A 26,229-nucleotide genomic window follows, 5' to 3' on the forward strand; every position below is an offset into this window, starting at 1 on the left:
TGAACCTTTGTTCACTTCTCCATTTTCAAGTGACCCTAACAATCTGACAGGGTGTCAAAGGAAGGCTGCTGGATGGCAAAGGACCCAGAACCCATGTCATGTGGGAAATAGCTAGAAGTCTTAACATGAAAGCTACTGTTACTATCCAATAAGCTTTCTTGTAGAAGATACATAAAGCTCTTTTTATGGAACCACTTAGGGCAACGGTAGGAACAGTAAATGTGTAAGTCAGAGCGTCAGATGGAGGTCACTCGTAAGCAAACATTCTGCAAGCAGAAATGGCCAAGATGAAGAGGAAGTCTTAGGAAGCAGAGAACTTCTTCCCAGTAAATATGTTCACGCAGCAGTGGGATTACTGTCCATCAGGGAGGCTGGTCAGGGGGCTCCACACTGGGTATGGCCTGAGCTAGACTTCTGGTGCACCTTCCAATTCTAAGAGTCTGATTTGTTTTGTTTTGCTTAGGCTCAGACAAAAGGTTTCTTCCACCTTCAAAATTTCATAATTTTAGATATAGATTACATTTACAAATCAAATAAATGAGGATCATGATTCCCTCCATTCAGAAGATCCCTACAATTCACTCCAAGGTCAAATGCCCTTGACTGGTTTAAAAAAAAAAAAATTTTTCACTTAAATCCCTTATGCATCCAAACAGTGTTTTCTATTATTCAGTTGATAGTGGTGATGGACATTTCTGTATGTGATCCTTGGTGAAAGATTTCTTATACTTGAAATCCAGTGACATCGCCACTCAATCTTTACTTGTTAGGACTGAATGATCTCTCAGTTGCTGTTGCAATTTAAAGTTCTTTAATCTCGGGGAGGGGGACATTTTTTTTCTTTTTTTAACATACTCTGAATTTTCCACATCCGTTTCTGGAAGTGCATGTGAATGAGACAGAATACTGAAGTGGATTTTTGATCAAAGGTAAGAGCTTCAGAGACATTTCCTCCAGGTTGCTGAATGCAAAGTAACAGAAGTTGACAATAGTAAGATTTTATGTAGAACACTAAACTTCCCCTAGTCTTCAACTCCTTGAAATAAAAATATTTTTGCACAAAGAAGACAGGTGAAATCCTGGCCCATAAACCAGAGCTTGGCCTTGGCTGGTGTGCTTCAACAGAGGCCATACAAGCAAGTCTGGGCCAGGGCAGGGCCAATGGTCCTCTGTGAGAATCCGGCTAAGAGCAGGTGCCTTGGCATACCTGCCTCCCGCTGATATCACCCCAGGGCTGGCTTTTCTCAAAACATTTACCATGTAGACCTGCCATCCAGGGAGCTGACTCACAAGCAGCTTGTACTCATGCAATGGGCTTAAAGATTTTTTATTTGTGTTATACAGACATCTGATATCTGGGCCTACAGTATGTTTTACATCTCTGATTCCTAAATTTATTAACTTTTATTCATTTTCATTTGCACATTTCTCTAAATAAGAAATATAACTGTGAAATTCAATCTGGGCCTCCCAGATGCTTGTCATAACAGCTACCCCCCCCCCACACACACACACACAACCTGGTGTCACCACAAGTCTTCCTGAGAAAAAGAACATTGCCCACCTTTGAGAAGACTGACCTATACACCCTTTCAATGACACTGACCCACGGAAAACCAAGCACTCCCTTGTGTAAGCCACTCCTGCTATTTTAGGCAAGAAAACAATTTCAATTAATGAAACTGAGCATTTCAAAACTCCTGAAAAAAATCCTTCTATAGGATTGGCACTTACAAATCAAGAAACTCATCAGATGTTTGTGAACTGCCTATGATTTAAATTCCACAAAATTTCAAAATAGAAAAGAAACCAATAGTTGAGAAATTTAAATCCCTCTTACCCTTTATCTATTACTTCATTCACTTAACAACCATGTTTCAAATGCCTATTCTACCGCCCCAGCTGGGTGGCTCAGTTAGTTGGAGCTTTATCCCATACACCAAGAGGTTGTGGTTCGAGCACATAGCTAGGTTGCCAGTTCAATCCCCAGTGGACCAATCCCTAATTCCAATCTCATATAGGAGGCAAAAGATCGATGTTTCTCTCTCACACTGAAGTTTTCTTTCTCCCTCTCTCTCCCCACTTCCTCTCCTTCTAAAGTCAATAAAACATATCCACCCAAGAATTTCTTTTAAAATGTCTATTCTAGAGTTGGCACTGTGCTAGGTCTAAAAATAAAAAGAGAAATGGAACCAGATCCCACTCTCCTGAGCTCTCCACTTCCTGGAGAGGAGAGGCAGACAGGTAAACAGTCACAGCAACATGCTCTATTCAAGGTGTCTGAGAGAATGAAGAACTTGAGTCTCTTTACTCCAACTGAAGGTATCAAGACATGTGAGTTCCAGAAGAGGTGACATTTGAACAGCTTGAATAATGAGAATTAAATAATGAAAACTGTTATCATGCAAATAATCAGACCCACACAGAGAAGGTATCCCTGCACTTTAATTTATTTAGCATTAAATTTGCATAACAGACCAACAGTGTCAGGTTTAATTTTTTTGAAAATTGTAATTTCTTTGTAAAAAGCTAAAATAATAACAATAATAATGCAAACCTGAAGTCCTGACTCAGATTCTGTCATTTTAAGAGACTGTATTGTGTTTTTAATTTGATAAAATGGGACAGCTTATAAGATGTTTAAAAACATATGTCAAGGGATGGCTTAAAGCCCACATAGGAGAATATAAGGTGTCAGCAAAACTGGTGCTACTTTTTTTTTTTAACTTCTCATGGCATCTAATGATGTTTTGGGGGCCAGGAGGTTATGTGGGAGAAGGCCGCAGTTATAAAAGCATTACAGAATATAATAAATTTAGATGTAAACAAAAGAAGAGGGTTTTATTTGATTTGTTTTGTTTTTTCATGAAATTTACCAGGGCATTTTCTCTTCAAGTCCAAGTCTGGACAATAATTAAAATACATACATCACCCAATAAATCAAACATTAAATGATTACTGTATCTTTTCCCACTTGTCAAAAATTGATCCGCCTAAGGGGAAATAAACAACAAAATTGAAAGAAAGTCTTTCAAGTTCAAGCTAATATGCTACGCTGAAGAGGATTTAGCCCTTTAAATTCAACTGGCACAATGACAGTCCAAATGACCAAGTAACAAAACTGCTCTCAATCAAATTTTGTCACCCTTTTAATGTCTCCTTCTCATACTCCACTCCCTAATATGGCTGGAGAAGGAAGCAGGTGACCAGTCACCATGTAGAACCATTTACAAATAATCATAACTTAATATAACACATTCAAAGTAAACATAATTTTTCTCCACGTATTGTTTCAGGAGGCATGGGAGAATTCTGCAATGCCCAGATCATTCAGTAAGAATTTATGCAGGGCATAATAACAAGGCATCAAGCTAGACACTACAGGTTCAATGACCATATTTCTCAAACAAAAATTTTGAATACACATATTAACAAAAAATGTTATGTAACTTCCAAGTATATGCAGCAATCTGGGAGACATAAAAAGAGTATGGCTAGATTACAAAAGCATTACAGAAAATGACAAATTGAGATGTAAACAAAGAAAGAGGGTTTTAGATACTGACATACTAGAATTTCCAAAACATTCTAATGCTACATACAGACAAACACTTTATATCAGAAGTAGTAGCTCCTCCCCCAAAAAGAAAAACTGGGGTATTCAATCAATGTAGAACAACTCTCTAAATATTTTAATTTTAGATTTCATGAAACTGTTTTAGATTTAGCTCCATATGAATAAAACTCTGTCTTTGAACATCAACTGTCATTCTAGTTTTTTAACTGTAGGAAGTACATGAAATTGACAACACTGTAGGGTGGTATGTCATAATCTGAAGGCAGCTGTTAACACAAATCTCTGATATCTGTTTGTTTTGCTCTTGGCAGGCATGTGCAGAATTTCCAGTTGCAAGATATAGAAAGTTCATAGAAAATCAAATAGGCTTTTAAAATAAAGTCATAATACAGTTTTCTGTGAGGCAAAAGCATGGATTAGAGGAATAAAAAGAAGAAAACCAAAAAGTTCTATTCCTCTCTATGCTGGTCTCAATAAGAGCCCATCTTATTCCAAAAATGTAATACCTTAATAACTGATCACTGCTTCCTCAGTCAGGGTTTGTATTTTTTTAGTATCTAAGACTTCTACTACCCGAGTGTACATTTATAAAATGGATTTGAGCTCCCAGCAATAGGTCTACATCCTCAGGTTGATAGTCCACCTATTTAAGACATTATTCAGAACACCTAACCATGGAGAAATATGAAATGTTTTATTTGAAATATATGAAATATAATTGATGGCTTATCAATGAATACAGCCTGTATGAATATAGGTGAAAATATTACAGAATAAAATGGGTTAAAAATGCTGAAAATGTCAAACCTACTAAAGAATTTACAAGTCAAAATCCTGTTTCAGTGCTTACATCATTTCCAGCTGATGACTGTATTTTAAAAGAGAAGTGGAGCCCTTGCCAGGTAGCTCAGTTTCGAGTGCTGATACTACAAAGTTGTGGGTTCAATCTTGAGTCAGAGTATACACAAGATGCAACCAGTGAATGCATAAATAAGTGGAACAACAAATCTCTCTCCCCACTCTTGACACCCACCCACCTTCCTCTCTCTCTTTAAAATCAATAAATAAAAAAGTAGTAGAATACCTAAGAAGCACTGGCTGATATTTTTGCTTGAATTTTTGCTAGAAATTAACAAATTCCTCAAACCAGAATAACAGTGTGGGTCATTATAATTCAGACATAGAGCATTATAATGATACCCTTCAAAATTATAGTAAATAACAACTCCTTAAGAGGAAAGTATACTATTTCTATTTCTGTGTATATATTTACCTAAATAGGAAACAATGCTTAACAGTTTTAGCAAAGCTCCTTCCAAGATCAAACCAGATTATTACATTTATCATTAGAATTTATAGTTCTGCTAAATATAGAAAAGTTTCTTCTCCTAATAAAACGGTTTTACATATATAGCTAGTAATTCAGCAAAGCACAATTTTTTAAAAAGTGGTATTTCAAATATACCAAAAGAAATGATCATTTCAACCAGATTTTCAAGAAGAGCATCTTTACTAAAGAATTTGCTTACACTTACCTGCATTCTAGTCCCACCTATGATTGACCTTTCTAGCTATTCTCCATTTTTTCAACTATAAAATAAGTGTCACCACACACTACTGTTGTAGACCCAAACTATTCATGAACTTCAATATTAATGGCTCTGACTATTCTTGAGTGACCCTGAAAATACATGAGCACATTGTCATTTATAGTTTTGTATCAGTGGTGACTGAATTGCCATTCCCAGGCAAGTGGGACAAATGTAACCATTCATGTTCTCAAAAACCAAATGACGATCCTCTGATTTTTACAAGTATGGGGAGTGCAATTATTGCCCTTTTACGTATGGGGAAAGTAGCCCATGATGTTATAATATATATTAATGGAATTATAGAAAGCTGTAATTCAAAATCTCACTATTTACCTCTTGAATAGCAAGAGAATGCTATACCAGAATGTTATTGGAAATAAATACATTTTTAGAATTTATAAAAGGTCCATATCATGAATCATCCTCTTTCTTTATAGTCCTAGAAGTATACAATATCTTTAGAAAGCTTTCAAAAAGGTAATTTTAAAAAACTGCATCTTTATTGTTTTAAGGATTGCAGATGTCCCTCCTTTTTTTCCTCACTGACACTTTCCTCCCTGCTCCTGCCCTCCCTACCTTCACCACTCTGTTGTCGGTGTCCACTGGTTACACATATGTGCATATAAGTTCTTTGGTTTATCTCTTCCAACCCCCTACTCCTCTTCCCTCTGAGGTTTGTCAGTCTGTTCCCTACTTTCAGAAAGGTAATTTAACTGGGTTTGCTAAAAAGAGAGTATGTCTAGAAAATGCTGCTTTCCAATGAGGTCACTCTAAATGGTTTCTTTATTTGGTTTCATAATTAGTTTCAACTTTATACATGGGTGACACACAAGAAAAAGATTTTAAAAAGCATAAAAGGTCAATTATAAAAGTTATAAATGCACAGTACACCAAAGTCATATTTCATCTCTAAAATTACAAATACAAACAGTTCAGAGAGAAACAAAACAAATTTTTAAAAGGTTTTTTTGTTGTTAATCCTCACCCGAGGATATTTTTTTTCCAGTGATTTTCTTAGAGAGAGTTGAAAGGAGGGAGGGAGTGGGGGGGGGGGGGAGAGAGAGAAACATCAATGTAAAAAAGGCACATCACTGGTTGCCTCCCACATGCGCCTTCACCAGGGCCAGGAGTGATCCCTCAATTCTAAAAAGTATATTTTTAAACTAATATAAACAAATTTTAAACTTCTAACTAGATTCTAACATATTACTTTTTTCACATTTTAACTGGATGTCTTCAAATAGAGCTCATTTAAAGAACTATGGTTCTTCCCCACAGTTCCCCAAAACTATTATTTTTAAAATGTTAATTTTTCTATTTCATGACGTCTAGAATCATTAGAAGTTCCCTGAATCCCAGTCTCAACTATTGCCTTAAGCCTATGTTTACAGAATGTCTTGAAAACAATGCACATGTGTTATATTTATGAATAGATCAATCGAATTTGTAATTAACAGCATTAATTTGCACGCTGTTCACTAAGTCCTGAAAAGAATTTGTTATCAAGTATATTAACCATGCCCAAATCCTGTTGTTTATAGTATTAGATTAGCAGACCCCTTTCTTCACTTCCACTGCTAATGTAATCTTCAGCCACCAAACAGACATTTAATCACAGTTAAATTTCAATTAATGACCCTGAATTAATGAGGTTTTACTATACTCAAATGGAAAACCAGATACATGAAATAACTCAACTGTCAGCAACAAACGTCAGTAAAATAAATTTGCAATAAGTTCTTTTGACAACTGCAGAAAAATAGCATTGTTTAATACTCCATATTTTTGTTTTCTTTTAAAGCAATATTACCAATCTCACTCAGCAAGAAAATGGGTGGCTTGAATTCTTGCTTACTTAATATTTTACTTAGTTACCATCTGCTTGCTTATATGATCTTAGATATCTTCCCAGAACTTCCCTATGTATATTTTGTCTGCACAAAAAGTACATAAGCTGAAAATACACAGAAAGATAGCCACCTTTTTTGGATTCCCCTCAGCCAAAAGCAATATGACACAAAGCACAAGAGTGCCCTACCTAGAGTTTTTGAGACATTCCCTAAAAGTCTTCCCAGGAATTTACCCCTCAACAACCTGCCATGATATCTGGAATTTATACCATTAAAATCAGTTCAGGTACAAGACCCTACAGAATACCTGGATTTGGGAACAGAGGGAAGGGCAAGAGATGAAACAAAGCAGTGTATTCACTCATCACATACAGTTTAATTTCCTCTAAGCATTTAACTGTCATGTAGCAAAGTTCTACTGCCAGCAGGGAGTGTTAAGGCCACACTAGGAGTTAAAGGCAGGAACACAAAGGGAGAAATGAAGAGAAGCTCAAGTTTGGAAAAAGGCCTGTGAAGTATCACTACAGAGAAAAACCAGACTATTGGGTGTGTATGGGAGGGGGCGAAGGAGGGAGTAGTTATTCTTCTATTTATTACCCTCTGTCTTTAGACTTATATTATGCAATGTTTCTTTTTTTAAAATGTAAAACAATGGATAGAATTATTCTGATTTCCAACAAATGTCATTACCAAAATGTTTTCTCTGAATTTTTATACTTTCCTTTTTTTTTATATCCAAGAATAATCTAAATGACATCGGTAGTTTTGCTAAATGCAGTAACTTTTTCAAGGTAATTTAAAATGAATGCTTTTCATTTCCAAGCTGCCGTTCATCTCCTTTTATTTGTAAGGCTTAGGAAACTGATAAGGGTACCTGAACAAACTCCAGAAGGTGCTGCAAACCTAAAAAATTATAGTTAATTGAAACTTAAACTCAACCTATCTTTCTAAAGTTGCATTCTGGAAGTATAAATCAAGAGAATCATACTATTACAAACACAACCACAAGCACAGCTTTATTTGTAAATAGCAGTTTGTTATACAACAAAAAACAGATCACACTAATGAAGGTAACTGTAAACAAATGCCATGGCACACCATGGTAATAAAGATCCAAATACCTCTTATTTCTCTATGTAAGCAAATACCTGTAACTGCATTTGGTAAAAGGAGAGAAAGCTTAGGGAGCACAGAAATTTCCTCAAGGATAATCCCATTCTTTTTTGTTTTTTGTTTTTTTTTTTGCCATACCTGATAAGAGGGCCCTCCAGTCTCTATTATTTTATTTGTATTATTTTTGTTCTTTTTTTCATTTTAACTTTTTTATTATTAATTTAATTAATGTATTTTTGTTATAGGTGTTGTTCCTTTTTCCCCCACTGACACCCCCCACCCCAGCACTGTTGTCTATGTCCATTGGTTATGTTTATATGCGTAAGTTCTTTGGTTTATCTCTTCCTTCCACCACCCCACCCCCCACTCCCTCCTCTGAAGTTTGTCAGTCTGAACCCTAGTTCTATGTCTCTGGGTCTATTTTGTTAATTCCGTTCTTGCATTAAAAAATAAGTAAGTCAATCTTAGATCACTGAGATGAAGTTTTAGCAAAATTTAGAGTAAAGTCATGTTTTGTGAGCTTTCCTAATTTTTATAAATATGAAAAATTGTTGGGTAATGTTTTCCATTCATCATACATGTCCTTTGCACTCACTAAGCATCTGTATACATATTCAGGGGAACTGCTATTTCATGGTATACTGATCATCAAAATAGATGATCATCTCAAATAATTGTAAAAATCATTCGTATGACAAAATGTTGAATCCAACATTTTCTACTGCCTTTTAAGCCTACAATATAAAGTCTGTAAGAAAGTATAAGAGAAACAGAGGCAGTGTATCCACCTTAAAAATCAGGATTCGCCAATAAAACTTTTTTCTATAAATTTTCACATCCAGAGGCCTATCAAAACAAATGTAAAATTAACTTTTCCTATTTTGTGTCTATTACCCACATTTGCATTTCAGTTCTGCAATAATATGTAAACTGAATTTTTGAATTATGGATTAGTGTGTGTACTTATAATGATAAGCTTTATTTACAATAATATATATAATATAGCATTGAAAAAAAAGACAAAACAGCCAAGGAATGGTTGAATGGGCGGGCTCTTTCATATTAACTGGTAAAGACACCAAGCCTGAAAGTATGAACAACCATTTTCATATTCTTCATTTGCTGACAATTTTACACTTACATTTAGAATCCACATTATGTGATTTAAAATAGGAAATGTGGTGTTATGTGCGTGCACATAAGTATTTTTTAATTGCTGACACGTTTACTGCTAACATTTAAATTGCAGGCTTTATATTAACTGAAAACAGGTAATCTTAGCATACACACTGGAGTTATCCTAAACTTCATGCATTAGGGAAATATTTGTTATTCTCTGATATTGTAGCAAAAGGTCTTAATTGTTTTTAAATGTCAACAGAAAGCCTTAATACAAACATAGTTCTCCTGAATGAATCTGAATCGACTGTTTACAGGAGAAACCATGCCTGCAGAAAGAATAGCTGTGCATCTGTGGTCCTAGTACCAGTAATTTTTCAGGTATCTCCTTATTTTGATGGGTCTGTGAATACTAAACTGAAGCAGGAATGATTGTAATATAACCAAAATAAAAAATATTGTCTTCTCTTTTTCTTATAAAAGAGACCACAATTTCCCCCATCATCACACACAAGTTTCAAAACTGAGCAAACCTGAATGAAGCAATGAACAATTCTGAAGCCCCAATGACTTCTGTTTTCATGGTCTTTAGGCTGCTGGATTACTTCACCTAAGGGCTCATGATGCAAATGACTTTATTGCCTTCACTCTACTTGCAAGCTCTGGCCACATAAGAGCCTATCTCTGTTCTACACCACACACACACACACACACACACACACACACACACACCAACGTTGTTTCCAATTTCAGAGGCCCGCTCTGCGCCTAGCCCACGCCCAACCGTGCTTTGCTCTGCATTCTGACCCCAGGAATGAGGGATACTACTTAATCCTTGCGGATCTGCTCTGTTCTATCACCCTTCCAGGATTCCTAGGATGGTTCCTCCCCGACTCCACCAAGGAACACAAGGAGGGCGGAGGGATTCCCCCGTGCGATAGAGGAGACTACCTCTCCCCTTCCTCAGCCCATGCATCCCAGCTTCTCTTTGCCAGAAATCCCAGAGCCTTCCCCGCAAGGAGCATAGGATCCCGGGCTCTGGGAGAACCAAACAGCCCATTAAAAAGGGGGTGACAGGGGCACTGAGGAAGCAAGCGAGGCGAGTTCACCACTAGGGAGGTGTGATCCAGAGAGGAACCATTCAAGAGCAATGACAGGTCGGCGGGGGAAGGCTGGGGGTGGCGAGGGAGGTTGGAGAAGCGCCTTTCTCCGGGCCTGTGGGGGAATCCCGGGGCAGCGACGGTGGGACTCTCGGGTTGTTCCCCGCCTCCTGCGCCCCCGCGCGTCCCCTACACCACCCCCTCTCCCTGCGGCCGCCCCCGCCCCGCGCGGAAGGCAGCGCCGGGCTCCCCCCACGCTCTCCCGCTCTCTCGCGAGTCCTGTGCAGGCCCTTCCAGGGGGAGGGGGAGGGGGCGCGGAGGGAATTGCTGCAATGGAGCTCCGAGAGAACCCCAGCCCGAGCCAGGCAGTCTGTGGAAAGCCACGGCCATATAAAAATGCCATATTAATTTTTTAAAAGCCATAAATCACCCCTCCCTATGCAAAAGAAAACCATACACCCGATCCCGTGCAAGTCAGTGAGCAGCCACCCACTTCCTATTTCTGTCACAGCAGCTACACCCCGCCAGCAACCACCCCCTGGGCGCCCCCTCTCGCCATCGCCACCCCCGCGGCCGCCTCCCCAAAGCTCAGCCATTTGCCAACTGACGCCCCCGTAAATAAAAATGCCCCAAGTGAGCCTGGAAGGGAGGCGTGGGGGAAGGGCGCGCGCGAGAGGGGGGCAAGGGTTGCACAATATCCTAGAAGGTCCGTGGCTGGAGCAGGGAGAGGACCCGGGGCGGGGGAGGGGAGGCGAGCCGCCCGGGTGCCTGCGGCACACGGTGCACCCGGACGACCGCGGCGCGCCGCTTACCTTTCACCACCCTGTCGGTCGTCGACAACTTGGGATCAATTGCCTTGGGCTCGGACATCTCCAGCCGCCGGGGGACAGCGACGCGCTGTTCGTCCGTCCTACTGCACACCCCGACCGGACCGGCGGGCCAGACACTCAGCGCCGCCGCGCTGCAAACCGCTCCGCTGGAGGTCTGGGTTCTGAGCTGGCTTTAAAGTTACTGCCTTCTCCGCGCGTCCCTCTTCCTCCTCCTTCTCTGCCGCCGCCTTCACTCCTCCGCCGCTGCCGCCAGCCCCGCCGACTCCGGTCCCGGCACGCGTGTGTGGTGGTTATTTATTTATTTTCCAAGCACGCCTCTCGGTTCTTTTATTCTTGGGGAAGGGGGATGGGGAGGAGAAGCGCACACACGAGCACCCACCCTGGCACGGAGACCGGGCACCGCGGAATGGAGCCCCACGCGCGCACACTGCCGGGATTAAGACCGATCACATGGGGAGGGCCGGGGGCGAGGGAGGAGAGGCAGGGCCGTGGATGTCAGTGCCACCAACCGCGCCTCGGCGTCCCCGGCGGCGGAGAGGCGCCCGCCGCTGCTGCTGCCGCTGCCGCTGCTGCTGCTGCTGCCGCTGCCGCTGCCGCTGCTGCCGCGCTGTCGCTGTCCCTGCCGCTGCTTCCCCACACCGAGCGCCGCAGCAGGTCCGCGGCCGCCGTACACGTCCCGCCGCCGCGCTGGCCCCTGACTCCCCGCGCCGCTCCTTCACTCACACAGGCAGAGCCGTGGAGCTCGGCAGACACAGTCCCAGGCGCAACCTACCCTCCTCCTCCGCCGCCGCCTCCTCCGCCGCCACCGCGCCCGCCTCCGCCTCCTCCCCTTCCTCCTCCCGGCCCCCTCCTCTAGGGCCCGATCAGCCTCCTCCTCCGCGCGGAGCCCGCCTCCGGCTCTCCGCCCCGACGTCGTAGCTGTGGGCGTTTATTGGCTGGCGTGCGCGTCACTCTATGCCAGGTAGCGGCCTCCCGGTTCCGCCCGCCTCCCACTTCTCGCAGTCCCGCCCCCCGCTCTGTTTTCTCCCAGCTGCCAGTCCGGCGGGCCTGCCGCCTCTACCGCTCAGTCCCTGCTCAGGTGTCACTGTGGCCGGCAGGCCGGGATTGGGGAAAGAGAATGGGCGGGGGTCACGGCTGGGCGGAGAGGGGCTCGACTGAGCCACCCTGCCCCACTGGGCTCCCGCTCCTGGACCCCGCACACACCCCGCGCCGCTTGGTAACCGTGCCTAGGCGGCGGGGCTAAGCGGCTGTGTGAGTACCCCAGTGCAGAGGGTGTCTCCGGGTGTGTGCGTGGCCCTCGAGAGAGCTAGGAGGGAGGTGGGAGGGAAGGAGGGAAGGGGTGGGGGAGAGAAGGCCGAGGGAGGGCGGAGGAAGGAAGAGCGCGGGGAGTTCCGCGGCCCGAGGCACAGTTGCTCCGCTGCTGCAGCTGTCCAGGGAGGATCGCCAGAACGTCGACGAATAAACAACTTACCTTGGGGAACCGGGTTCCGCCTATGAGGGGTATCACGGCTATTTTAGGTCTTAAGCCTTTTATGCGGTCGGTTTGGTGCTTACTAACATGTACCACCCTTGCTTCCCTACCTTCCGCGGGGTCTGAGGGGGGCTCCGAGCGTCGCCGGCCGGGACGCGGCGGCATGTGCGGCGCGCTATGGGACCCGGGAGTGGCCTATCCAAGGAGGATTGGAACACAGTCCTGATGACACCGAACAACTGAGTCGACGCCGGGGACACTCTGAGACTCTGCAGTCTCCAGGGAGAAATGGGGGGGGGGGTGGAAGGGGGGTATCAGGAGAAACACCGGAGAGGGTCGCCTTTTCCCTGTTTGCACACGCAGCCACTGGTTGGGATTCGTGACACATCTCCCTTCCCTGTTCTGTCCAGTTGCTGGACACCCATTTGATGCTACCGCAATGGATAAGTACAGGGCCTTGAAGCCTTAGGAGGATCTACACTATGGTCCCTCCATTTGGAAGGAGAATAAAGAGAATTCAAGTCAGAGGCCAGAGGGTGACAGTGGCCCAAATGCTACCTCTGCCAAGTCAACTCCGCAGTCTTGCTCTCAGACCAACCTCACTTCAGCACCAAGGACTGGCAAGGAGTTTGGAGTTTCTTTGGGAATAATGAAGAGAGCTAAATAAATTTCCCACCCTCCATCCTTCCTGTTTTATTTCCAAATTCCTTCAATATCAACATTTTCTATTTCCTGAAAGGAACCATGAGTCTAGTAAAAGGCCTAATAAAAGATTTAGGGAGCTAGGAGATAGAGCCAGAAGTGTTTGGGGGTAGGGATTACATTAAAGTTCAAAATTACAAATAAGTTTTAGATATTGAATGATGGTGCTGGAGTATGACTTGAACAGATTGGCCTGCAAGGAGTAGGAACTTACTCTAGAAAGCAGGTGAGCCTCTTTGGAGGCTCATGCAGGGTGTGTCCCACTGGCTCAGGGAGGCTGCCCTGGCTCCAAGATTCTGCTGCCCAATTCAGAATCCAGGATAGTGTGTGGTAATTAGGCAGACAGTACATTCAATAAATATGTGTTGTTCTTTTATATACCAGACACTGTGTTAAGTAATGGGGGGGGGGGGGCATGAAAATGGTCCTTGCCCTCAATAAAACCTAAAGTCCAATTGAACTGTCATAAAAATATGAGCTCTAGAAGCCACTGTATCATCTGAGGAAGGGGTTGTTAAGAACAGCCTCCTAAGTATGAGCAGAGCTAGTTGTTAAAGTAGATTTGGGAAGTTTGTCCCTTTTCAGATGGCACATAGCCAGGCAGATATGCCAAGACTTGTGGGTGACAGTGCCCGCTTGAGGGAACCATGTCCAGGGATGCTCACTTCTGAGACCACGAAGTTCTCTCCCACATACAGAGATGCAGTTCCCACCATTTTTTTTTTTTTTTTTTTTGACTCACTTTTCAGGTTTAGAAAAAACACACCTTTAAACCAAGGTCAAGGCTTAAAATGTCAGCACCATAGAAAAGTTATATGATGCAGAGAGGAAATAAAGGCACACCTTTGAGGCACACCTTTCAGTCCACTACAAGTCTAAGATACCTAACTAAGGTATGTGTGGGGAAAAAATGGTTATGAATCATAATCACTTTATAACACGTTTGTCATCAGGTACCTTTAATACATGTTTATAGTTCCATACCACTGTAATACAGCCACATCCTAAACAAAATTGGACCCTACTCTAAGGAAAACTAGACAGCATCATGTTCATTGGGGACTGATTACATCCATACACCTGGCCTGCTGAAATAGCCAAATCATCTTTTCTATTCTAATTTTTTTTCCCAATGTCCTACTATCTGCTACTGCCGTTTTTTTAAAAAAATCCTATTAGACTGCCTAGGTTGACTATGATTATATTACACTTGTATAAGATTACCTTATATTTGGAATCTACATTTTTCAAGCAATTATTTGATACTGACTTTAGCAATGTTTTCTGCTTATAAAGAAATAGAAATGGCCCTGGCCAGTTTGGCTCAGCGGTTAGAGCATCGGCCTGCGGTCCGGAGAGACCCGGGTTCGGTTCCCGCTAAGGGCACGTGCTTCGGTTGCAGTTTGTCCCCGGCCCTGGTTGGTCGTACAGGTGGCAGCCACTCGATGTGTCCCTTCACATCGATGTTTCTCTCTCTCTCTCCCTTCCTCTCTCTCCCTCCCACTCTATCTGTACAAAAAATGGAAAAATATCCTCGGGTGAGGATAAAAAAAAAAAAAGAAATAGAAATGAAGAGAAAAAAAGAATCTTAGCAAAAAAACAGTAACTTGTTATCTACCAAAAACTTGTATTTTCCCTTCCTTCATATATTTCTCTCTGAGAAGCATGTGCCCAGGTAGGAATTCTATTTCCTGGCCTGCACCTACTTGCATCTAAGTGGGTCCATGTTACTTGTTCTGGTCAATAAACTGTGGGCTGGAGTGTTTTATTAATTTCAGGCCAAAACAGTTAAGCAACAGATATTCATTGTCCAGCCTATGAGCTCCCATCCTTTAGCTGAATGAAGAGGCTTCTAGGGTCCAGGGGAAGGCATAACACCAAATGGAAAGAGCTAACCTCCTGAATTACCACCTAGAGGAATAATGCTGCCCGCCTACTACGAAAACCTGCATCAGACTTTACATGAAGAAAACATTTATTTTGTTGTTCCATCGAAATTTGGGGATATGCTTGTTAGGGTAGCTAGTATTATCAAATTAGTACACAGAAGTTGTTAGTTCAAAAAGTGAAATTTAGCCCGGACAGTGTGGCTCAGTGGTTGAGCATCAACCCATGCACAAAAGAGGTCACCAGTTCAATTCCGGTCAGGGCACATGCCCAGATTGTGGGCCTGATCCCCAGTGGGGGGCAAGCAGGAAGCGGCCAATTGATGTTCTCTCTCATGGATGTTTCTGTCTCTCCTTTTCCCTTCGTCTCTCTCTAAAATCAATAGAAAAAAAAATTTTTTTAAGTAAAATTTAGATTTATTCTGTTATGTAACAGAACTACCAAACTAAAAGTATTCTTATTTCTTTTAACCCATGAGCATCAAATTTTGACTTCTTGTAAATAAATTATTCATTTACTAGTTGTGTTTTGAACACCTGTTCTGTACAAGATACTGTGCTAGATGATGCATAAATGTATAGAGTAAGGATTGAAAGATTTAGTCCTTTCATTCAAGGATCTCAAAGTCTCATGTACAAGAATTGTACGCATATTACCTTTGCAAAAATGTAGGTATAAGGTTTAACTTCCTTTCACTATTGGAGAACACAAACTAATTTTACTATTGACTTCACAACTACCTATGAAGATAAATATGTGAGGAATGAAAGAAAACATGAAGATTTGGCATTATCTATGCATTCAAATGCTCCAAGTAACAGCTTACTTCTTCAGGGCAAATCATAGTAAATGAACAATATTTTAGTTTGCTGTTAAGTGCTCGGTTGGGTGTCATCCTGTGGAGTTGCCAATTTGGTTCCAGGTTGGGCACCTGCGTGGGATGCAGCTCAGTACCTGTGGGGCCGTGTGGGAGGCAGCGATCAATATTGTGTTCTCACATTGATGTTTGTTTCTCTTTCTCTCTAAAATCAATAAAAACTGTTTTTAAAATAGAGGCATTATGTCTGGCTGGTGTGGCTCAATGGTTAAGTGTTGACTCATGCACCAAGAGGTCGCAGGTTCAATTCCCAGCCAGGACATATGCCCAGGTTGTGGGCCTGATCCCCAGTGGGGGGCATGCAGGAGGCGGCCAATTGATGTTTTCTCTCATCAGTGTTTCTAACTCTCTCACTTCCTCTCTAAAATCAATACAGAAAAAATTTTTAAATAGAGGCATTATTTTTTAAGAAAAGAACTAAAGATATTGTATTTTATATCTTGCTTTGAGAATAACCTGCTTTAGAAGTTTTAAACTTTCTTTTGGTTCTTGGATGACTTTACTATCATTTTGACATTAAGAGTTTTGACTCTTCTGGTTTTGGCTCTTCTGAGGAGTGCACTTTTGTTCTGAGTAGCTGATGGTAGATAGTATATCTGACCTATTCTCACCTGAGCCAGTAGAGCCTAGTGCAGAAGAACCCGCAGACTAGACAGCCAATCCTAGTGGGGCCATGGCTGTGTATGAGAATTTGATATATTGTCTTAGAGTTCATTCCCCTGATGTTTACGTCTAACATGTCAAGTTCTACCCTATTCACTGTAGAGGCTCCATGAAATATATTAGTCATCACAGATTTTATTATTTGAGGTTTAATCTAACAGGGTTTTCTTTTATCTTTTGGATTGTTCTTGAAATTTTGTTGAGACTTTTTTTTTTTTTCCAGAAGGCCATTTTACTCATGTAGAAAAAGTATTTCTCAAAGGACATAAAAATGTTATATCTAATATATTCAGGAATAAATTTTACTTTTTTCATCAGGGACCAAACTATAATTTATGGGAGTGTATACTAAGTTTAATATGGAGAGGATATATTTTACATAAAATTCAGCAAGGCTATGGGTGATCATTATTTATTTGGATTTAATAAACATATATTCATATTTGTTTTATTTATATTTGTATCTTTATGTCATATTTCAGTTCTGGGCACAGAGTAGATGCTCAGCAAATTTTACTGTGTGAATTTTAAAAATGTATCAGCAGCCCTGGCCAGTTGGGCTCAGTGGTTAGAGCATTGGCCCTTGGATCAGAGAGTCCCAGGTTCGATTCCCGCTATGGGCATGTACCTTGGTTGCGGTTTGTCCCTGACCCCTTGTGGTCTTGTGGGTGGCAACCAGTCGATGTGTCTTTCTCACATAGATGTTTCTCTCTCTCTCTTCCTTGCTCTCTCCCTCCCTCTCTCTCTAAAGATAAATGCAAAAAAAATGTCCTCGGGTGAAGATAAAAAAAAAAAATGTATCGGCAAATAATATGTGAGGGTGAGGCACCAGGCTGAGTACCACAGTCCTTGCTCTCAGAGATATTTTAATAATTCTAATATATATTTCAATATTTCTATGTATTATATACATATGCACACTGGAGAAAATTTTATTAGCCCTTCTAGATAATTTTAATTCTAATTTTATTATTAATTTAAAAATTATGAATAGATTAATGGTGTCAAATAATTAAAGCTTACATTTAAAACAGCTCTATATGTGGTATTACATTGAAAAGCCAAGAAATATTCATGCTGTTAAACTTTATGTATTTTGGCTTTTCTAAAGTCAGAATTTCAGAATATTTGACCTGAAATGCATTGAAGTTTACATTTGAAGTGTCTTTAGAACAGCTCAACAATAACAGCAAAAGGTTTAATAATCAAACTAAAGGGACTACCCAACTGTAGGAGACCTAGTAAATCAATTTAGAGAAAGTTTGTCAAGTACTTTAAAAGCACATTTGCATATGCAAAATCAATATAGTAATTAGAAATGAAATTCACTCATTAAATTTGTAGAAATTTACCTTTACTGGAAGTAAGTTTTGCACATTATTGATTGAAAATTGATGAATTTGAAAGTAAATATTATTTTTTTAAAAATCCTGTACTCAAATTAGTCATATTTCCATTTACTTCAGATCAGGAAGTTTTATTTTGCATATTGATGATTGTTGGAAAGCATATATTCAATTGAACACATGTGAAGCACTGGGACTATAACTTAAAAAAGCAAACAACCTCTCCCTTTATAAACCTTACATTCTAGTTAGGAGAGACAGATGATTAAAAAAGAATAATTAAAGCAGCTGGTTGTCCAGACACCGAGGCCAGTGTGCAGAAGGGAGCAGGTCAGAGGCAGGACGGGTCCCGAACACTGGGGTCTGGTCTGAGCAAGGAGGCCCCACCTGCCATGGGTCCTCAGGGCCTGCTTCAGGTTTCCTTCGCAGGTTAATGAGGCCAGGCCCCTTTCTTTGGGCCCTCGGAGTGCTTGAAGTCTGGTCCCAATGCCCTCTTCTGTGTTGCTTCCTTTCACCAGCTGCCCACTTGCCTCAGTGCTGCCTGTGAGCCTGAGTCGGCTGTGACCCAGCAGCCCTCCCACCGGCCTTTTGCAGAGGCCACATGGCAGCAGAGTTCCAGTAACTACTATGAACTGTTGGAGGTGTATCCTGGTGCCAGCACCGAAGAAGTGAAATGGGACCCTGGGAACCTAGCCCTGCACAGCAGCTTTGTGGAGCTGAATGAAGCATACCAAGTACTCAGACTGGAGCACAGCCCTGCAATTATGACCACCAGCTCCGCTCAGCAACTCCCCCAAAGTCTCCAGGAACCACAACCCATCCCTGGTCTGCTCATCAAGCACAAAGTTCCAGGGCGCCTCCCAAAGCACAATACCGGGCCCAGTTTCATGGTGTGAGGCCTCAGGGACCAGAGTGGAGGCAGCAGCACAGACACGACCTGTGGGTACTGGGGTACTGCCTCCCGATCATTCTGGCAGGCATGCGCCTGCACTATACTGCCTCAGGAAGCTGGAGCAGGTGCACCACGGCTTCGTGGATGCAAAGGATCGGATCATCACAGACACCTACAATGACACTCAGGCCAGGCCAGGACCAACTGCAGGCTCCAACTGCAGCTACCACCGGGCCCCCCCCAAGCCCAGGGATCATGCCCCACCGCACCAGCCCCTGAGCCTCTCACCTGAATGGAGCCTGCTGTGTGTTCCCTCTCTATACGCCCACTACCCAACACAGGTGCAATAAAGTGATTCTCAGTGCACAAAAGAAAAAAGAATGAAAAACAATTACACACACACAAATGCACATACAATATGTCAGATGGACTAAGCAAGAAGCATTAAAGTAATGCAGTGTTTAAGGGCATTGGAAGACGTGGTGAGTTAATGGGTGCTACTCGCTGTTGTAGACAAATTGTGTAGGGAATACCTGTCTGAGAAGGTGACATTTGAATGGAGATGCAAATGAAGTGAAGGAAATATCTATGCTGCTATCTCAGGAAGAGTGTTCCAGTTTAAAGGAACAGCATGTGCAAAGGCCCTGAAGTAAGATTCTGACATGTTTTAATAACTGTCACACGAGGTCAGCATAGCTAGAGCACAGTGAACTAGAGAAAGTGGTATAAGATGAAGTCCAGGAAATGGTGTAAGGTCAGATCACATAGAGCCTTATATATTATTGAATAGATTCTGAATTTTATTCTGGTGGAATGAAAATTATTTCATTAGAAAAGTGATATGATGTAAGCTTAAAGAATGTGGTCATTCTTTTATTTTTATTTATTTATTTATTTTATCTTCACCCGAGGACATTTTTCCATTTTTTGTTCAGATAGAGTGGGAGGGAGAGAGAGAGAGAGAGAGACATCGATGTGAAAGGGATACACCGAATGGTTGCCACCCACACGACCCATCAGGGCCAGGGACAAATTGCAACCGAGGTACATGCCCTGAGTGGGAACCGAACCCAGGTCTCTCTGGACCACAGGCCAACACTCTATCCACTGAGCCAAAATGGCCAGGGCTGGTCATTCTTTTATAAGAACTGACTTTGGATGTAGTGGTAGGAAGAAAGCAAAGGTAGAAATGAGAAGACCACTGAAGAAACTATTGCCATAATCCAGGCTAGACATAAGGGGGGTTAAATGATGGGAAGTATCTGATTCCAAATATATTTTAAACATAAAGTTAACATTTACTGATGTTTTGGATACAGGATTCAAGAAAATAAAAAGGAGGAGTCAAGAACTCCAAGGTTTGGGGCATGAGCAAATGGAAGGTATGAATTACCTTTTACTGAGAAAGGGAACTTTGGAAATGGAGAGCCTGTTTTGTGGAGAAGATCTGAAACTAGTTTTAGACATGCTAACTTCGAGAAGCATATTATACATGGAAGTGGAGGCGGCATGTAGGTAGCTGGACTTAAGAGAGCCAGGCTGGTGATGTGTAGAATTGAAAGTGGTGGCGTCTTGGTTGTACTTTATTTCAGTTACAGGGTAAGGAGAAGAGGAGGGACCTGCAAAGCATATTGAAAAGAGCAGCTTCTGGGGGGAAATGGTATCTCTGAGGTGAAGGAATGAAGTGAGATGTGTCAACCATGCTGATTGGTTGAGTAAAATGACAACTGAGAAATGACTAAAAAGGGAAGCACTGGTGGGCTTCACAAAGCAGTCTTTATACCTACCTAAAATAGCACCTCATCACTCTCTGCCTCTTTACACTGATTTAGCTCCTTTTTCATGTTTATAACTCCTTGACATGACATGTGTAGGTGTGCTATGTGTGTGAGGTGTTTATCTCTGTTCCTGCAGCTAGATGATGTGATCCTTGAGAGCAGGAACTTTCTTGTTCCCAATTGTATCTGCTGTAATATGCCTAGCAGATACTAGGAGCTTAATGAAATGTTTGTTGCAAGAATGAACATTCAGTTACAATGCCAGCTCATGTTACTTTTCTGATTTTCTCAGTAGTTGAAATAAGCACTTCAAAGGGGGTGGAGAATTAGCTGAAGGAGTTCAAAAGGTATAAACCTCCAGTTATAAGATAAATAAGCTGTGGGGATATAATGAACAACATGACGACTATAGTTAACAACACTCTTTGTGTGTTTGAAAGTTGGTAAGAGCGCAGATCTTAAAAGTTCTAATCAACAGGAAAAATATCATAACTATGTGAGGTTATGGATATTAACTAATCTTATCGTGTTAATCATTTTGCAATATATATATACACATATATATCGCAAATCATGTTTTACATCTTAGAATTATACAATGTTATATGTCAATTATATCTCAATAAAAGTAGGGGAGGGATAAGCATTTCAAAGCATTTGTAGGAAAAAAATTTAAATTCATGTTTACTTGTGTGTGTTGTTGTTGTTTTTTAAGTTACAAAGCCAACTTCCATAGAGTAAAAAGAGTCGACTCAGGCCTTCAGGGTGAGAAGTGGAATTGGAACTCAGTTTCAGCATGAGGTGTGTCTCTCATATATCCCCAGTGTAAGAATCATTATGTGTGTAGATCCAGGGGAGGGCACAGTATTACTCATAACTCCTCTTTCTCTAAATACAAAGGATTCTATTGTCTACAACATCTAAGTTATTCCCTGGTGATAAGTTAGGCCAGACATTAGCAATTTTCAGACAGGAAGTAGGCAGGGTTTGGATTTGTGTTGTTTAGAAGCAGTTTCTTAAAAACGTTTCCTTCTTTCAGGGTGTCCTTAATGCCCAGCCCAAAGAAACCCAGACAGGAGGGGAAATTGTGCTACTTAAGCTTTAAGGTGCTGTCCTGACCATGCTCCTGCTTTAAATCAAATGCCCCAGGCACACTACCTGTTGAGTGATCATCAGGTCACTGGATCTACCGCTGCCATCAAAGGGGATTGGACCAGAGTCAGTGAAAATCTAATGAGAGGACACCTAAAAGCCAGTGACCTTTACCTTCCCTGCCCTAATTAGCAAAAGTAAACTAGGTTAATCTGATATCCTCTGGGAAGACCTTGATCTAAAAATCCAGAGGATGTAGTGAGTATGGTCGAGGGGAGAGGGGGGAAGGTGAATGGCAGATTAGAAGCAATAAATGGTGATGGAAAAATAAAATAAATTAATGAATAATAATAGAATAGACTTCAGAGATACTTCAAATTTAAAAATAAAAATCTAGAGGAAAGTTAGTGGTTGTTTGCATGAAGGGTCTTGCAGGCTTGCTCACTAGCAAGTGATCCACATGAAGGGTGAGTGAACAGATGAAGCCAAGGGGGCTAGAGGGACCAGAGGATGGATTCAGGAGGGGAGGGGAGAAAGGGGAGGGGGGGCAAAAAAATTCCCTTTTTAAGTCTTGGTTGATTAAATTTTTTTCTGGATTTATGAGACTCTTCAATATCCTTACAATAAACCCTGTTCTCTAGAGGTGTTTTGAGAGTTATGTTCCTTACAAACCAAAGACCCCTTATTAATTTATACAAAAGACAAAAAGAGCAGCATGCCCTCTGTAGATTATCAAACATTGACACCTGGGCCACTCTCCAGGGCAATCATGCTCTGTGTGCTGACTCAGCATCCCAGCCTGCTCTGATCAGACAGCACCCAAATGAGTACATGCTTTCATAGTCACCCAACGGGAACCGGGGGGGTGGGGGTGGGGGAGCTCTGGAGAGCTGAGCTCCAGCAATCAGGGGCTTCTGCCCAGAAATTACTCTCCTGAATGACTACCCTCATGTTATTTTATTTTTTCTTTATTGAGTTTTAGAGAGAGAGAGAGAGAAACATCGATGGGATCAGGCCCACAATCTGGGTATGTGCCCTGACCAGGAATCAAACTGGCGACCTTTTGGTGCATGGGTCAACACTCAACCACATTTTTAAAGGGTAACAATGCCAATCAGCATTTCCAAATGATCCACTTAACCCTTTGGGACCTCCGTGCTGCTGTTTGACACCCCGTGACTAGGGCATGTGTCATATTTCTGTTTTAAATGTCAAGATAATCCCACATGACTGTGGCTCCTAATACGCTTCATGTATTGAACCTCTCCTTCAAGCCCTGTTGCATGGCCCCTACTGGACTGAACTGGACATATTCCAGTTGGACTGGTTTTGACATTACTACATCTCCCCTGGGGACCTGCAGTCCTGTGCCAGATTCCTGGTTTCTCGTCTTGTAATCTTGCTAGCTCCCTCCTAGGCCAAGGTTTAGTTGCTCCCTCTCTCTCAGCATTCTGGTGACTCTGTAGATGGGCAGTGTTGGGCAATAGTTGGCATTAATTAATATTATACAAACTGGAGAGGAATAAAAAAGTCCTTGTCCTGTATCTTAGCCACAACTAGAACCATTAAATTATTTTTAATTTTCAAAGATGTAAGCAGATTATCTAGAAACAAGAATATGTCTAAATAGAGATATAAACAGCAAATAGTGTAGAGTTTATTTTTATGAGTCACTGCCTTTTATAACAAGTTCATATGACTAGTTTAATAATATGCAAACGTTATTATACTGCAGTTTCTGTGAATGCCATGTTTTGATACTATTTAGCACAGCAAAGAGTTAGGCCTACAGTGTGATGGGCAGTCTTTTGTGTCAACCTGGCTTGGCTATACTACTCAGTTATTTAACCAAACACTAGTCTAGGTCAGCGATTTTCAACCAGTAAGCCACAGCAGGCGTACTGGTGTGCCACAAGAATTTTTAAAACAGCCCTGGCCCTGTTTGGCTCAGTGGTTAGAGTGTCGGCCCATGAACCATAGAGTTGTGGATTCGATTCCAGTCAAGGGCATGTACCACGGTTATGGATGGTCTCCAGTTTCCAGCACTGGTCGGGGTTATATCGGAGGCAACCAGTCGATGTTTCGCTCTCACGTCAGTGTTTCTTTCTCTCTCCCTCTCTATCCCTTCCACTCTATCTGAAGATAAATGGAAAAATATCCTTGGGTGAGGATTATAAAAAAAAAAAAATTTAAACATGCAATACCTGACTATTTACTCAGGGGCACAGACCTCTTTCCCATAGATTGTCAAATTAAAAAATAACAGCAGCTAACACAACAATAGCGGTTGGTGTGAATGAATCAAAATTATACTTTTTTTTGTCAGATCGGCAGAAAAAAAATTTTTTTTCTGTGTGCTGCAGAATTTTAGTAATTAGTTTACAGGTGCCATGAGATGAAAAAGGTTGAAAATTACTGGTGTAGGTTTGCTTTGAAGATATTTTGTAGATGTGGTTAACATCTACAATCAATTGACGTTAAGTAAGGAGATTACCCTAGGTAGTATGGATGGGCCTCAACCAATCAGTTGAAAGCCTCGAGAGCAAATGTGAGGTTTCCTGGAGAAAAAATTCTGCTTCAAGACTGCGGCATCAACTCATGTCTAAGTTCCAGCCAGCTAGTCTGCTCTGTAGATGTAGCTTTGCCAGCCTACAACTGATTTAATTCCTTAAATCTCTTTACACACACACCACAACATATGGGAACACATCACATACTCATTAAAAGATAAGGTTTCTAATTTATTTCTCTAGGGTGAAAATACACTTTGTTTTTCTTACTCATGGCCTGGACAAAGGATTTTTATTTGCCCAAATAAATCAACTTTCCAGGTAATTCTAATGGACAGGCAGGAGTCTAAGGTTGGAATTCCCAAACGCAGACCCTGAAATGAAAATTCATTTAAAAGTGATTTACAAAATCTAAAGGCAAATATGTCATGTGATAGGTAAGGGAAGGAAGCCAGGCAAGGGTGAGGGATAGGGGGATGGTGGAAAGAAAATGATCTGCATCATTGAAGGTATGCAGTTTAAAAAAAAAAATCACATCTCTTCCCATATCACTGCAAATTAGTCTCCTTCTCCCACCTCCACAATGGACTGTCATCTTAGGAATAGTATGATGTGGTTTCATGAACAGATGGCTTCACTCTGCTCCTTTTCTAATCTCCAAATAAAGTCTCTTCTATTGTATGAAACTCTTAAGTCTCAGAATATAGCATTTAATCCCTTTGTGGATAGACTAGTGTGAAAGTATTCCTAAGACAGGAAATACATTGATTCAATTTAGAATGGAGTTCCATCCCGGGTATTGGTGGCTAGGACCTCTGTATAGCCTTGGAAGGCATTGGGTGTACACTGGATTTTTTTTTTGGGGGGGGGGTCTCTTTTTATCTATGTTGGATGTTTTGTTTGTTCAGAAGCCTCATTTGAAGTCTGACTCATCCCCATGATGTTCCATAAATCATGGGACCACAGTTTCATGTATCAGGACTGGGAGCATGATGCCACCATCCCCTATAAGATTCCTTTCTCTGGTGAATTGAAAAACAGGTTATGTTTATACTAAGGCATTTTCAGCATCCATGTTATTCTGCCCCGTGGATGAGCAAAGACAAAAAAGGGTTTCTACAGAAAGAGAAAGAAACATGAATCAAAAATGCAGAGAAAAGCAGAAATAAAAGAAGAAAGAGTGTTGGGATTTTATTTCCTGATTTCACTATGTTCCTGGGGCCCAACTGCATTATGGCTCTTGGATTCCGTGAGATCTCACTATATTCTTATCATTTGTTCCCATCTTGTGCTGAAATAGGTTGAAATTCAAGTATATGTCACCAAAGGATAATAATAATAATAATAATAATAATAATAATAATAATAATAAAACATGGAAAACCAAGATTTTCTCAACTGTGGATTCTACCTGGGAGAAATCCTGGGTAGAGACCGGTGGCAGTGACACACATAGCCCCAGAAATCTAACAAGTCTTTCCAGAGGTTACCCAGGTTAGAAGAGTTCACAGGACAATTTCCTGAATCCTCAAAGTTCATACTATTCTTCCTTAAAACTGATGGTCAGAGAATGTCCTGTGAGCTGCCACCTCTCCGTGCCCCCATCTCTCTTCACAGACCCTTTGCCTTCTCCGACGTGTCTTAAATCAGCACGGGGCATTATCCCAGGCTGTGCCATCCTCGGGGTCCCACACAGAAATACAGTTCGAGAAGTGACACTGAGGAGCACCGGGGTGGTAGAGCTGGAAAGGCATCAGGGAAAGTGTGGGCGAGGACAGTTTCTTTCTTACCTTGCCGAAGAGTGGACATCTGATCGCCCGCGACTTGACC

General features: G+C 41.7%; 1 protein-coding gene and 1 pseudogene across 2 annotated transcripts in view; one reads left to right on the forward strand and one right to left on the reverse strand.

Moving 5' to 3' along the window:
- The window catches only part of PPP3CA (protein phosphatase 3 catalytic subunit alpha), a 315,724-nt gene extending 303,773 nt beyond the window's left edge, over positions 1–11,951 (reverse strand). For both annotated transcript variants that reach the window (XM_036269387.1, XM_036269396.1), the window contains exon 1: positions 11,164–11,951. In XM_036269387.1, the coding sequence (XP_036125280.1) occupies positions 11,164–11,221 (58 nt within the window). In that variant the 5' untranslated portion in view covers positions 11,222–11,951. The remainder of the gene's footprint in view (positions 1–11,163) is intronic.
- A 3,325-nt stretch (positions 11,952–15,276) lies between these two features.
- LOC118630293 lies at positions 15,277–19,369 on the forward strand (annotated as a pseudogene).
- The last annotated feature ends 6,860 nt before the right edge of the window (positions 19,370–26,229 follow it).

Source organism: Molossus molossus, unplaced genomic scaffold (assembly GCF_014108415.1).
Source record: "Molossus molossus isolate mMolMol1 unplaced genomic scaffold, mMolMol1.p scaffold_m16_p_1, whole genome shotgun sequence".
NCBI lineage: Eukaryota > Metazoa > Chordata > Mammalia > Chiroptera > Molossidae > Molossus > Molossus molossus.